General features: G+C 48.1%; 1 protein-coding gene across 4 annotated transcripts in view; it reads left to right on the top strand.

Annotated features, from left to right (window-relative positions):
* Window positions 1-13,940, top strand: part of DTNB (dystrobrevin beta) — a 1,293,049-nt gene that overhangs the window by 1,233,235 nt on the left and 45,874 nt on the right. For all 4 annotated transcript variants that reach the window (XM_086928107.1, XM_086928108.1, XM_086928109.1 and 1 more), the window contains one exon: window positions 826-985. In XM_086928107.1, the coding sequence (XP_086784233.1) occupies window positions 826-985 (160 nt within the window). The remainder of the gene's footprint in view (window positions 1-825; window positions 986-13,940) is intronic.

Consider the following 13,940-nt stretch of genomic DNA (forward strand, 5'->3'; position numbering starts at 1 on the left):
AACTGTGATGGGCTATCACTGTTATCCCTGTGGCAGATGGAGGCAGCACTGGTAAAGGCCTTTTAATTTTTTTTTTATTAATCCAGGTGATTTATTGTCTGCAAAATACCCAGGGGGCTGACAGTTGTTGTGCCATCGTGAAACATTTATGGAAAGAGGGGAAACCTCACTGCCATCTTTGTTAGTAAAATAACTTAATAAAAAGGAGAACATGATGAGGTGGGAATTTGATATAGTTGGGTTTGTTTTTTAATATGGAATTGGAATTTCAGAGATTTATGAATTTTTGTAAAAATTAATGTGTATCCTCCCTAGGGACACACCAAGAATCACCTAGGAGACGTGTCTGCTGAGAAGTGTTTTTCTTCTCAGTGAAGCTGTTTTTAAAAACTTTGTGTGTGGATGGCTGTGCTACTTTTCTTTTTATACATGCTTACATTGTAAAAACTTAAGAGCTAAACAGATTTTACACGCCCTACTTCCCCCCCCTCCCCCACAATCTAGATTGTGTGGATATCCTTAAAAGCCTGCATTTCCGCTGAAATAAAGTAGAATGTGATCCTCGTAGAATGTTCATCGCTTCACCCAATGTTATCCATGTTTCTGTAGCTTGGTGCGTGCCAAGCGATGGTGGCGTTGTCCTTCAATGGTTGTGTGGGGTGCAGGGAGGGAAGGCTTGATATTAGCATGTGTGCCCAAGAGAAGGGTACACAAGCCACACCTCTGACCAATGTCATTGGAAGGGAAGGACTATGCTGGTGCTGCAGTTTCTCTTGCGATGAGAGAGTTTGTACCCTTGGTCAAGCAGTTTCCGTTCTTCCCTAGGCTCAGGCCGCCGGATCGCCGCACTCCTCGCCCAGCCATGGGGCCAGCTGTCCTATGCCCATGCCAGTTAGATCAACGTCGGCCGGCTCGACCCCAACCCATGTACCTCAAGAATCCCTGGCCGGGCTGGGAGGCGATGTCCAGGAGGCGTTTTCACAAGGTGAGTGATGTTTAAGTAGAACCAGCTGGAGAACTGAAGCTTTTCCTGGTAGCTAAACTCATACAGCTCAAACTTTGTTATTGCATATAAAAATTACAATAATATTAATTGGCTCGTTCAATGGAGCAGTTACATTTGGTGTGACTCATAGAAAAAAAAACAGAAATGTACTCTCCTAGTTTTTTCCCCTGCGTTTGGAGTAAAATTTCTGTTATCTGGAATTCTCATCGTTTTCCGAGAGTGCGCCTGGTTATCCGCATCATTAGTCTCCTGGAAATCTTTTGTGAAACCTAATGTTACATTTACATGTGGAAAATGGCCTGAATGAGTGAAATTACACTTTGAATTTCTTACACGGGGGAAACTGTTTTGGCCCAGGAAGAACATTTTTCCTACACTCCAGTTCATTTTGGGGGTGGGTTCCACCCGTTCCCAACCTAGAAATGGATTTAATCCTGCACTGACTGTAGTAAATGTCCAGACACCTCCAGCGCGGGAGTGGGTTGAGGATAAAGTCGTGAATACTTACAAGTAAGTACATTTCGGTGAATTCCTGTCCTGGAATGGCCTCTTTCTGTCCTTGCGTCAAGATTTAGGGCCATATGTATCAACATCCTGATTTGCCATTCTCAAATAGCGATTTTTTAGAAATCGCTATTTGAGAATTGCAAATAGGGATGTATGTAAAAAATCGCAATTTGTAAGCGATTTCTTAATATTGCTTAATTGCGATTCGCAAATTGCGAATCGCAATTAAGGAATACTTTCACATTAATTTCTATGGGCCAGGAGGCCTATAGGAATGAATGGGAAGTTATTCTCAATTTGCGATTCACAATTTGAGAATCACAAATTGAGAATCATTTCAATGGTGCAGGGGTGTCATAAGGACACCCTGATACACCCCTGAAATTTACATGTGTGCGCATATGGCGCACATACATGCCCTAAGGGCATGTATGTGCGCCACATGGCACCTTTACAAATGCCAAAAAGTGGATTTGTAAAAGAAATCGCAAATTACCACCAACTTCAAGTTGATGGTAATTTGCGGTTTCTTAATGAGAAATTGCACAACTTGGGTGCTTCATACATAGCAAATTTTGCGATTCCTTAATTTTGCGGTTCGATTTTAATCATACATCGCATTTTCCGATTTCTTTTGTCGAAACGCTGCTTTTTTGCGAATCGCAGCGTTTGCGACTAAGAAAACGGATGATACATATGCCCCTTAGTCTCATGAAAAGGATGTAAGTTTTTGGGAGTGTAAAACCATGTTTTGTAAATGACAGAACATGGTTTTGTCATTTAAACTAGCTTGTGAATCAGTTCTACAGAGTCCAATTTCACCTGCATTTTATAATAAACGATTCTTGCACTATAAAGTTTGTTTTCCCACCTTAAAGTGCTTCCATTCACAGATACTATCAGTGCTACTTTGGTGCTGTTTCGCTGCGTTCAAGTCCCCTAACGATACGCATAGTACTCCACACATCCTTCAGCTACTGCTCATAGCAGTTCTGCTGGTACACACTACCACTAGTACTACGACTGTAGCTACTATTATGGCATCTAAAGGCACTCTTAATACTTTTAGTGCTACCAGTCCATTTACAAGTGTTTTGGAAAGCCCCAACCTCCGTTACTCCATCATACTTTTTCTTACCTTCTTTTGATCACTTTTTGACCTAGATACTGTAAGCAACTGTATATAAGACTTACTGAAATGACCTCAATGGAAAATGCAGCCAGTAAATGTGACCTCAAAACATGAAAAGTTAAACCACAGACATGAATGCAGGAAATGCTTAACTTTGCGGACATTTTTAGAAGTCCTATTTTGTTTTGGTTTAATTGTTGTTTTTTTTTTTAGTATAATTCCAATATACAGGGCATAAAGTGTAAAAATTCATAACTTCGTATACAGAAAAACCATTTTGGTATAACAAGTTTTTACGTACTGCATACGGAACAGTTATGCAGTTTGTCTATTGTGAATACGTTTCACGCACACCATCGAGTCCATCAGAGGTGTTAGTCTAGGTTCGAAGTGGCTGCCAAATGCTATCATAAGCCATTTTTGGTTCCAGCTTGTCAGGCACTTTTGACATGTCTTGGTGCTCTGCTGATCGCAGTAGCAAAATTTCGTGATGCCAAGTCATCAGTGTACTTTGGGGGTGTCTGATGGAATTGATCAGCGTGGTCCTGATACCTCAAAGCGCATTTTTGTCACCAGCGATCCAACTTCATAAGTAGTGCTAGGCAAGCCATAGAGGGGCCAGGACAGAAGGCCTCATAACAGGACTTTATGATGCTGGTCCATTCCATGGATTACAAAGGGTGAATCTTCTGCATTTCTCGCTGAGCTCTTTAACCCCTTCGATGCTGATGACGAGCTCAGCTCGTCATCAGCTACGGCGCTCGCACGCTGATGTCGAGCTGAGCTCGTCATGTAACGCGGGTTTTCGAAAAACCCAGCACACAGCGGGGAAAACCGCTAGCGCGCAAGGGGTTAAGGCTCTCTTCTAGGCAGCCTTTCACTCATGCATGGGCACATTCAGTACTCCTCTTTAGGGGTCAATTTTCTGGTAGCAAACCTTCCAAGGAGAGTTGCCAGTCTGCAACCCCAACTCTGGTGCGCAAACATCTTTACTTTGTTGGTAGGAAATTCTTGCACAGTGACTCGGAGTTTCACCCCTAACTTTATAACCAATTATCAGACAGAGATTGTGGAATCCATTGGTCCAGATCTGGGAGCGATTTCAGGGAGATGCTTTTTTTTCTTGCAAATTCCTCTTCGACTGTCCAGCTACAGTCTTTGACTCTAAAGCAGGAAGGAGGCGCAGGGTGGGAGCTCATGATCAAGATAACCCAAAAGAAAACGGAAGACTTCCCCACTTAACTGCAACTTAGCTTGCTGCGGATCACTCATCCCAGTGAAGAATGGAGCAGAATGTGGGCACGGGCAGACCCTGTACTGCAGAGGGACCTTTTGTCTTTTATTCTCAACACCCCAGTGTCTAGTCCACTGTAAGGAACCTCGGGAATGCTTTAGAGGTTACCTACAGTCTACATTGTTGTCTGGTAGGCTCTCCGACCTCCATCTTATGTCTTTCAAAGCAGGCAACGTGTGTGGAGCAGGATGAGGATATAGCGTTGATTTGGCGGTTCATTGTGAGTGAGGAGTCCAGTATGATGCAGAGGTTGTGTGCATGATCCGTAGGGGTGGGAGGGGTTCCTAGTGCAGTGGGCCACCAGAGTCGTCCCAAGCTGAGGGGACGGATCCTAGGATGAGGACTTCAGCCTTGTCCAAGTTGAGCATGAGGCAGCTGTCTTTCATCCAGGTAGCAACGGCCTTCATTCCGCTGTGAAAGTTGATTCTGGCAGCTGTGGGTTCGTTGGTGAGGGAGAGAATCAACTGGGTGTCATCTGCATAGGAGACGATGTTGAGTCCGTGGTTTCTGATGATCTCCGTGTGGGAGGCCATGTAGACGTTGAAGAGGGTTGGGCTCAAGGAGAAGCCCTTGGGCACTCCGCAGCTGATTTCTGTAGGCTCTGAGAGGAACAGGGGTAGTCTGCCTGGCTGTGTTCAGACAGTAAGGAACGAGTGGATCCAGTCCAGTGCCTTTTCGCAGATGCCGTCGTCGTGGAGTCTTGTGATTAGGGTGCGGTGGGAGACAGTGTAGAAGGCAGCCGAGAGGTCCAGTAGGATAAGGGCTGTGGTTTAGCCCCTATCAAGGAGGGAGCGTATGTCGTCACTGGTGGCAAGGAGTGCGGTCTCTGTGCGGTGGTTGCTTCAGAAGCTGCATTGGGAGGTGTCCAGGACATGGTTCTCTTCGATGAACTCGGAGATTTGGGCGTTGATGGCCTTCTCGATGACCTTGTCTGGGAAGGGGAGGATGGAGATAGATATGAAGTTCTTGAGGACTGCCGAGTTGATGGACGGCTTCTTCAGCAGGGGGTTGATCTCGGCGTGTTTCCAGTTGTTGGGGAAGGTGGTAGTTTCGATGGAACAGTTGATGGTGCGGCGAAACTCGGGGGAGAAGGAGGCGGCAGCTCTATGGAAGATATGATATGGGCAAGGATATGATGGAGCTCTGGAGTGGATGCTCTTCATGGTCTTGAGTGTGTTGTCTACGGTGAGTGGAGTGCAGTTGAACATAATCTTTTGGGGTGGAGCCTGGTTGCGTGCAGTGGTGGCGGACATTGTGGCAGGGTCTTGGGTATCGAAGCTGTCGTAGATTATAGAGAAGGTGCTGAGTTTGTTGCAGAGGTCTTGTGAGGGCGGGATGTCTGTGGTCTCCTTGTTGGGCCTGGCAAACTCCTTGATGATGGCGAAGAGTTCTTTGCTGTTGTGTGCGTTGGTGTTGATTCTGACTTGGGTTGTTTTCTTTGAGAGTTTGAGGTGACTGTGGTGTGTGTTGGCGGCGATTCTGAAGGTAGCGGGTTTACGGGGTTTTGTTGTTCCTCCATCTCTTTGTGAGTCGTCGACAGGTGCGTCTCGACTCGTGGATGGCAGGAGTGAATCAGCTGTCTTTTTTTGGATCAATTATTGGAGGTTGCATGCTGCAGTGATGGCGTCTGTTGGTGGTGTGGTCGTGCTGAGGAAGTCTTCCAGCTACAAAGGGGGGATGGGCAGTGAGGGCGGTGGTGAACAGTGGAAATGGCAAAAGCAAAGTGTACACAGTGGTGGTCGGTCCAGAGAAGTTTGGTGGTGTAGCTGTAGGTGATGTTCCTGCTGGCGGAGAAGACTTGGTTGATGCAGTGAGTAGCTGCTTCAGTCTGATGTTGGTGGGGTTCTCCAGTACGGAGGAGGTGTTATGGTCACTTGGGTTGACCAGGTAGAAAGTTGAGGTTTCCGAGTAGGATGTAATTGGTGGATTCGCGAGCCTGGGGTGCAATGAGGTCTACGATGGCGTCACTGAAGGACGGAAGGGGATAGAGGGGCATGTAGATGAGGGTGCCACGGAGGGTGGTGTTGGGGTTGGTCTGGATCTAGACGTGGAGGTGTTCCATGGTTGTTGGTGGATCATTCGAGTAAGTTGTCAGTCGAAGGGTGTTCTTGTGGATGATGGCGATGGCTCCTCATGGTCGGACGGTGCGGTCCTAACAGATGATTTTGTAGCCGTCAGGGATGGCAGTGGCGATGTCCGGTCCAGAACAGGTGTTGGTCCAGGTTTCTGTGAAGAAGGCGATGTCGGGAGAAGAGGCATCAAGGAGGTCCCAGATTTCTGTGCCGTGTTTGTGGAGGGTGCGCGTGTTGAGGAGTATGCAGTTGACCCGGTTGGCGCTGTTGGTCGACTGGGTGAGGAGCTGGCGTGTTGGCGTGGGTGAAAGTGTGGCAGCAGTTATGGCAGGAAAAGGATCCTTGGGTCTCCTTTGGCGACGCAAGATGGCAGGCGGCGTGGCATCCTGAGTTGAGGGCGAGGAGGGTCCTGGCTTCGTAGTGGTGGAAGGTCTGAGAACCAGGGTTCCGGGCGCTGGGCACGGTCCAGGCGCAGAAAGGCTTGCCTTTGGCACGCTAGTGGCAGGGCTGCACATCGAGTGCCATTAAGTAGTGTTGTGGGGGGCTGGACAGCTGGGAGGCAGGAAACACGGGAAGTGAGAAGGGTCACTGGAAGCGGGCAGGATCGCGGAGGATTGCAGCGGCAAGGGTGACAAAGAAGCAAAAAGCTCAGGAGAAGGAAAGAAAAACAAAAAAGGCCGAAGCAGAAAAAAAATAAGAGGCAGAGAAAAGCAGAAAAAGAGAGACAGAAGGGCAGTCAAGCAGCAGAGCAGTGACTCTCTACCAGTAGACCACCAGGGATGAGGCGCAGACAGGAGCCTGTGGGTGGAGGAGGGCCTCGAACTCCCGCCCAGAGGGTCAGCAGCAGCGATGGGGGCAGCAGCAGCTTTCAGGAGGGGCGGTGCAGTGAAGGGAGCAGTCCACTAGAAGGTCAGTAGCCTGCACTTTCACTGCGCTGCGGCCGCCATGAAGCAGTGCTGCTTGGAGGGGGGCATGACAGCTGGGAGGCGAGAAATGCTGGGAGTGGGAAAGGTCACTTGAGGGGGCGGGGCTATGGGGATTGCAGCGGCAAGGGTGACGAAGAAGCAAAAAAAAGCACAGGAAAATGAAAGAAAACCAAAATAGGCAGAAGCAGGAGAAAAATTAAAATAGGCAGAAAAAAGCAGAAAAGAGACAGAAGGGCGGTCAATAAGTAGAGCAGTGATGCCGTTCCACTAGACCACCAGGGATGAGGGACGGGCAGGACCCTCTTGATGGAGGAGGGCCTCGAACCCCTGCCGAGAGGGGCTGCAGCAGCGACCAGCTGGAGCTGTGCAGCGAAGGGAGCAGTCCACTAGAAGCTCAGCAAAGGACCCTACTGCAAGTGGCTGAACAATTTAAATAGGGGAGGTTGTTAGGCCGCTTTCCCAGTGCAGAAAACCAGTAAATAGTAATGTCCTGTCCCACTATATTATAAAGATGAACATGCTGCCACTAATGTCTTTACTCCTCAGCCCAGTGTACTCTGTGAAGGACGGCTCCAATCATAGAGCCCAGCTCTGGGTGCACTCGATGCCACACCTAATCTCCAGCAGACAGGCATGTTTCTTTTGGGCACAGATTCCTAAAAATCAAAATCCCATACAGAACTCACCATGGGGAACTAGGGCCTGGTGCAGGCTTTTCAAAGTCATGCAGGGGTCCTTTTCTGTCTCAGTAACTAGTTCAAATCCTGGTCCTTCACGGTGCGCCATTGTTGTAGCCCTAGAGCAGCGGTGCTTAACATTTTGACTGTGGTAGCTGCACACTGAATCATTACTGGAACCCGGGGACCTCAACTAAGTATATATTGGAAGCGGGGACACCCGGTCGAACCAATTCATATGATTTAAACCTCAAAACAATATACAAAAATGTAAAAAAACAAGTATGCACCAAACAAATATTGAAGCATTGAAATATTTTGTTTAATTCACAATCAAAAACAGAAACATTTTACATTTTTCTTTTTTATTTGTATACATTTTATTAATTTTAGTGTTCTGTAATTTTGTAAACCAGTCGCAGACCCCCTGTGTAGGTCTCGCAGACCGACAGGGGTCCTCGGACCACACCACTGCCCTAAACAGTATTGATGATCTCTAAGCAGCAGATGTCCAAGAACAAACAGTTGTGAGATTGTAGTGTGAAAGGCGTCATAGTGTACAGCAGGTCTGACTCGAATACCAAGACGATAGAGAGACCCCTGCTGAGAAGTGCTTGAGGGACACTGCGGTACTAGTTGAAACTACCTGGACAAGAAAACGGCAGCTCCTCTTTTGCCACCTTTTCCTTCCTTTATCATACCACAGTTGTTCGCTTTGGCCAAGATGATGGCAACACCCAACCTATCGAGTCATGTCTGATGAGCAGCCAGTCAAGGCACCCGTCTATTGCAAAGTCATTTATTGCACTGTAGGCATGGATAGATGGGGCATTTATGAGGGCACAGCGTAAGGCAGACATAGCCTTCTTCCTATATCAGGGAGGCAATAAGAGTAGCAAGAGTGTCAGTGCCAGTCAATGACTATACTTGCTTTGGATGTTGTGAGACGCCGGAGCTGAGAGTCCAGTAGGGTGCGCCAGAGAGCTGTACTCACCAGAACGTCAGTACGCCAGCTCCACACATCGAACGGCGAGCGGCTGCCGCTGCTGATGCTGCGGTACCGGTACCGGTTTGATCACCATTGAAACCGTTGAAGCCAAAGCCGAAGTTGGTCTTGAAGCCACCGGGACACCGAAGCCTCCATCGTGGCTCCGCAGACACTGCAGCCCTGCAGCCCTTAGCCCAGCTGAAGCCTGCGGAAGTCTTGCCTGACCCGAGCCTGACACGTGTCCCGTGACCGAGCAGAAGCCTCTTTCCCGGGCCGAGCTGACTGTGTGCTGACCTGGTCGGGCCCGGGTTCGGGCCACGGAGTAGCGGCAGAGGCAGGCGCAGATCTCGGCGCAGAACTCGCCAGCAGGTAGGAATCCAGCAGGCTTAGCCAGACGTGGTCGAATAGTGAGAAGAGAGCAGCAGCTCGCCCATCATCCCTTCCCTCACGCTGCTACCGCGGCCCCCAGCCCCTAGCCCCCAGCTTTCAAAATACTCGGTGGCAGAGGTAGAGGCAGAGGCGGAAGGGACCGCCGACCGCTTCATAGCCAGGGGGGAAGTCTGGTTACTTGCAAGGTGTCACGCTGTTTCGCCACACTTGCCCCGCAGTGACTCTGACCTGCGCAACGCTACGAGAGAGGAAGATTTTGCCACTTTACCGGGTCCCTGTGCTGTTGAGACCCCCCACTGCCTCCCTCCCGCCGTCCTGCTGTCTGCTTCCACCTGACAGCGGGGCCGCCGAGTGGAGCGAGGCGAGGGGCTGCCTACAACTCCCGGCAGCCCTCGAGGTCTCCAGACACACCCCCTTCACGACGCGCCAGGAGGCGCATAAAGGGCGTCCCTGTTACAAGAGGTAGTGTCACGCTGTTTCGCCACACTTGCCCCGCAGTGACTCTGACCTGCGCAACGCTACGAGAGAGGAAGATTTTGCCACTTTACCGGGTGCCTGTGCTGTTGAGACCCCCCACCGCCTCCCTCCCGCCGTCCTGCTGTCTGCTTCCACCTGACAGCGGGGCCGCCGAGTGGAGCGAGGCGAGGGGCTGCCTACAACTCCCGGCAGCCCTCGAGGTCTCCAGACACACCCCCTTCACGACGCGCCAGGAGGCGCATAAAGGGCGTCCCCGTTACAGGAGGTAGTGTCACGCTGTTTCGCCACACTTGCCCCGCAGTGACTCTGACCTGCGCAACGCTACGAGAGAGGAAGATTTTGCCACTTTACCGGGTCCCTGTGCTGTTGAGACCCCCCACCGCCTCCCTCCCGCCGTCCTGCTGTCTGCTTCCACCTGACAGCGGGGCCGCCGAGTGGAGCGAGGCGAGGGGCTGCCTACAACTCCCGGCAGCCCTCGAGGTCTCCAGACACACCCCCTTCACGACGCGCCAGGAGGCGCATAAAGGGCGTCACCGTTCCCTCTCGCGGGACGCGAGCGAGACGCTGGGCGAAGCTTGGGCCAAGGGTGGGCCCGTCCTAGCCTGTCACAGACCAGAGGAGACCGGACCGGGCGCACCCCCCTAACATTCAAGCTAAGGTAATTACTTGTGCAACAGTTATAAATATACCAACTGAGTGCATAACACTAAAATACGAAACATAACGCATAGGAAAGCCAGATATTCTATCCCACTTGGTTAAGAAACACATTATGTCAACAAGAGGTTCAAGAAGTAAAACCTTAAAGAAAAATATGGAGACCACAGTTGGCCCTATCGATCAGTTTCTCCACAAAGTAAATGAAACCATTGACCAAACAGTACTGATGATTGATCGCCGTGTTTCATATGAACTCGATCAAGCACGACGTTCATCCATGGGTCTCCTGGCACAGGCTCAAACTCCAAACGCTGCTTTTCAGAACAGGACAACCTCCGAGACAAATGCTGAAATACACGCTTTACCAAACACAGTTGATCTTTCAGTAGCCTCGCAATTGTCCAACTCACAATCTTCTCAGGATCTTGAACAGACCCCCGACATTTTTGCTACAATACAACCAACACAAACTGAACCAACACAAATGGAGCTAACACAATCTGACACCAGAGGTATCAGGGAAGGAGCTATTCCTAAAACTCAGACCCTACCTGGAAAACGCCCTACGAGTCCAACTCGTACAACTCTCACAATCCCTGATTCGGAATCATCTTCAACGGCCTTAAACCTACAGAATACTCTCAACACAGCCCACTCTAACAATATTAGGTCTGACGTACTTATAATCGAAGATCACCCGAACAGACATAACTCAAAACAATCTCGACAAGACAAGTTGGCTCAAAACTCAACAAAAATCACAAGTAATCTAAAGGTAGAATCCTTTTTATTAAAAGAAATATCGGAAATTGTAAAACATCAGCTTGACCCGATTCAAAAAATCTTGAAATGATAGAAAAACAAATGGCCATATTGATTACCACAGTAAATACAACTATCAATCCAAAGAAAAAAGACCTATCAACTATATCAGATCTCACCATCAAATCTGGTAAAATGAACGTCACCAACAACCAGAAACAGGGTGCGAACAATCTTGCTACTACAAAGTCCACAAACAATATAAACGCAAATACAAGTGAACGAAAAGGAACATTAACCAAACCAACTGTTCCCTCGAAACCCAAGCCTAATCAGGACAAAGTAAAACCCACTACAGACCCACAAAATCAACCACCTTCAAATCAGATTCCGGAAAAGATATTACCAGCAACTACTCTTACTAACCCACCTGTATCAAATACTCCCCGACAAGATCCACCGCAGAGAACAAATACCAAACCAGAGCGAATAAATAAAATATGGCCGAAAGTAGTAAATCTCCCGCCGGAAGCAGCACCCTTCGTTGCTATATTAACCGGAGTCCCAGAACTAAGTAAAGACACAGATGAACCTACCTGGTCTCTACTAAACAAAGCACGCTATTGGCTAAACATCAACAGGCCCAATCACCCAATCACCAGAATCACCACAGTGAGAAGGGTGTCCTGGATAGGTCATCAGCCAAAATCAATTCACGGTGACTGTATCATAGTTAACTTTGAAAATCCACGGGCAGTGGACTACATCTGTTCCTGGGACATCCCAGAAGAGAACGATGGCATAAACGTTAAACGATTATCGTTCTTCTATCCTCGACAAACCAACCGTTTCGAGGACCCCAGCTGGCCATCAAACTGGTCATGGAGTCAACCTGATCAAGGTCCAAGAAACTGGAATCAGGGCGATAGAGGGCAGGGTAACCATCAAAGGTTCCAGCCGCAGTGAGAATGGGGATATGGCTACAGAGAACGAAGTGATTGGAACAACTACGGTAGGAGGACGTATCAACACCAGTACAGAGAACCCTGGACCGGAATCCCAACTTTCAATCATTATAGCTGTTTGGACATGGTCGACTGACCATTATCACAGCACGTCACATCAACTTTTCCGCACACTCTTAGACGTCAATTTTCACTCTCACCAAACAAACTGAAGAATAAGCCGTCTGACATGGTCCACAGCTCTCAAAAAGACAGAAAAGACGATCTTACCTTAGAAATGACAACTCAAAACGAAAGCAACCCCTTCACGGACACAGCAGACGAGCTAACTCTGAACGTAGACCATCCAACTCCGTTTCTAGAAGCGGCACAACCGGATCCGCCGTCTCTATCTGCCAATTCCACCGCAGAAAATGAGAGAAAAATCCTATTCTGGAACGTGGCGGGCCTGGCAACCAAGTACCTTGAAAAAACCTTTTTAGATCTGGTTCACATAAATGACTTAGTTTGCCTCCAGGAGACATGGCTGAACGACCCAATACATCTGGTGGGATTTAGAACCTACTTCTCTCAAGCAACAAAATCATCCTTTGGGAGAAGTAAAGGGGGCCTAATTACATACATTTTCGACCTTTGGCCCTGTCAGAACATAACGCCAATTGCACTCCTTCAGAATTACCAAATCATCGATATAAAGGTATCACACCAAGTCACTTATACCATAATAAACTTCTACAATAATATGACCCTGCCGGAATTCACCAAAGCTCTAAGCGAAATTAGTGATGCAACAAATGAACTAAAAAACAAACACGCTAAAGTCACCCACTCCATAATTTGGGGAGGAGATTTCAATCTTAATATCTGCTGCAAAAGCAACGCCCCAACATGTGGGATCACAGACGAACAAGACAACCCTGTTACCCATTTTTCCCATACAGAGGAAGGAAACATCATACAGGCCATTATGTCTGAGTTAGACATAGGGTTTGCAAACTTGCTAACGACGCCAACTATCCAATTTAAACCAACGTTCCATGGAAGAGGCGCCCAAACATTAATTGATTACATCCTAATCTCCACTAATAGCGCCACAAGCATAAAGCACTTTGCAGTGGATAACAATGTACTTAGTGACCATCATCCACTTAGACTAATCTACTTAGAGCCTGGTCATCACAAAATGCAAGCAAAGGATTACATCGGCCTTTTACACCAAGAGAACCTCAGATTGAACAGACTGAACGGTTTCACCCTCAAATGGGGTAACCTCGACCAAGACTCAACCTGCACAAGTATAATCAAAAAATGCATGACTCATATTGATACCTGTCTAAATCCCTTGGCCACTCCAATGGAAATTCTGACCAATTATAATGAGATAGTGAAAACTATCGGTACAGAACTAACCAAACCCAGGAAACAAAACAACAAACTAAGAAAAGGTTGGTTTGACACTCAGTGCACAAAAACCTACTCAGCATTAAAGAAAGCCTTAGCAAAGAAAGATCGAAACAGAGAAGAGATTGGGCAATTAAGGAAAACATACAAGCTCTCACTCAGGCAGAGAAAAAAAGAGATACAAAGAAATCTCTGGACCCAACTCCTAAACAGCAGCACACAAAAGGACAATGTAGCCTTCTGGAAAATCGTAAAATCGCCATTCTTAAATGGAAAAAACGACGGTCCTTCGCTGGATGTTGCAATAAACGCCGAGGACTGGGTGCAACATTTCGCAGAGGTCTTCGGTAAGGATAAATCTGGAGACCCGGTCTCTACCCCCCCAGCTCCCCCTTCCGGTGAACTACCCGATAAAAATTCAATTTACTATGAATGAGGTAACAAAAGCGATAAAGACTGCAAAAAATGGCAAAGCCCCAGGACCGGACTCAGTCCCAATAGACCTTTACAAATCACTCCCTGATCTCTGGTCCCCTTTTTTAACCAGGGTTTTGAATGCAGCCAAGGAAGTCAGCCTCCCAAACTCCTGGTCTACATCGATCCTGGTCCGCATATTTAAGAAAGGCAACAGAGACTCTCCCACCTGTTACCGTCCCATTTCCCTCCTGGATTCGGTCGGGAAG

This window comes from Lissotriton vulgaris, chromosome 6 (genome assembly GCF_964263255.1).
Source record: "Lissotriton vulgaris chromosome 6, aLisVul1.2, whole genome shotgun sequence".
Lineage (NCBI taxonomy): Eukaryota > Metazoa > Chordata > Amphibia > Caudata > Salamandridae > Lissotriton > Lissotriton vulgaris.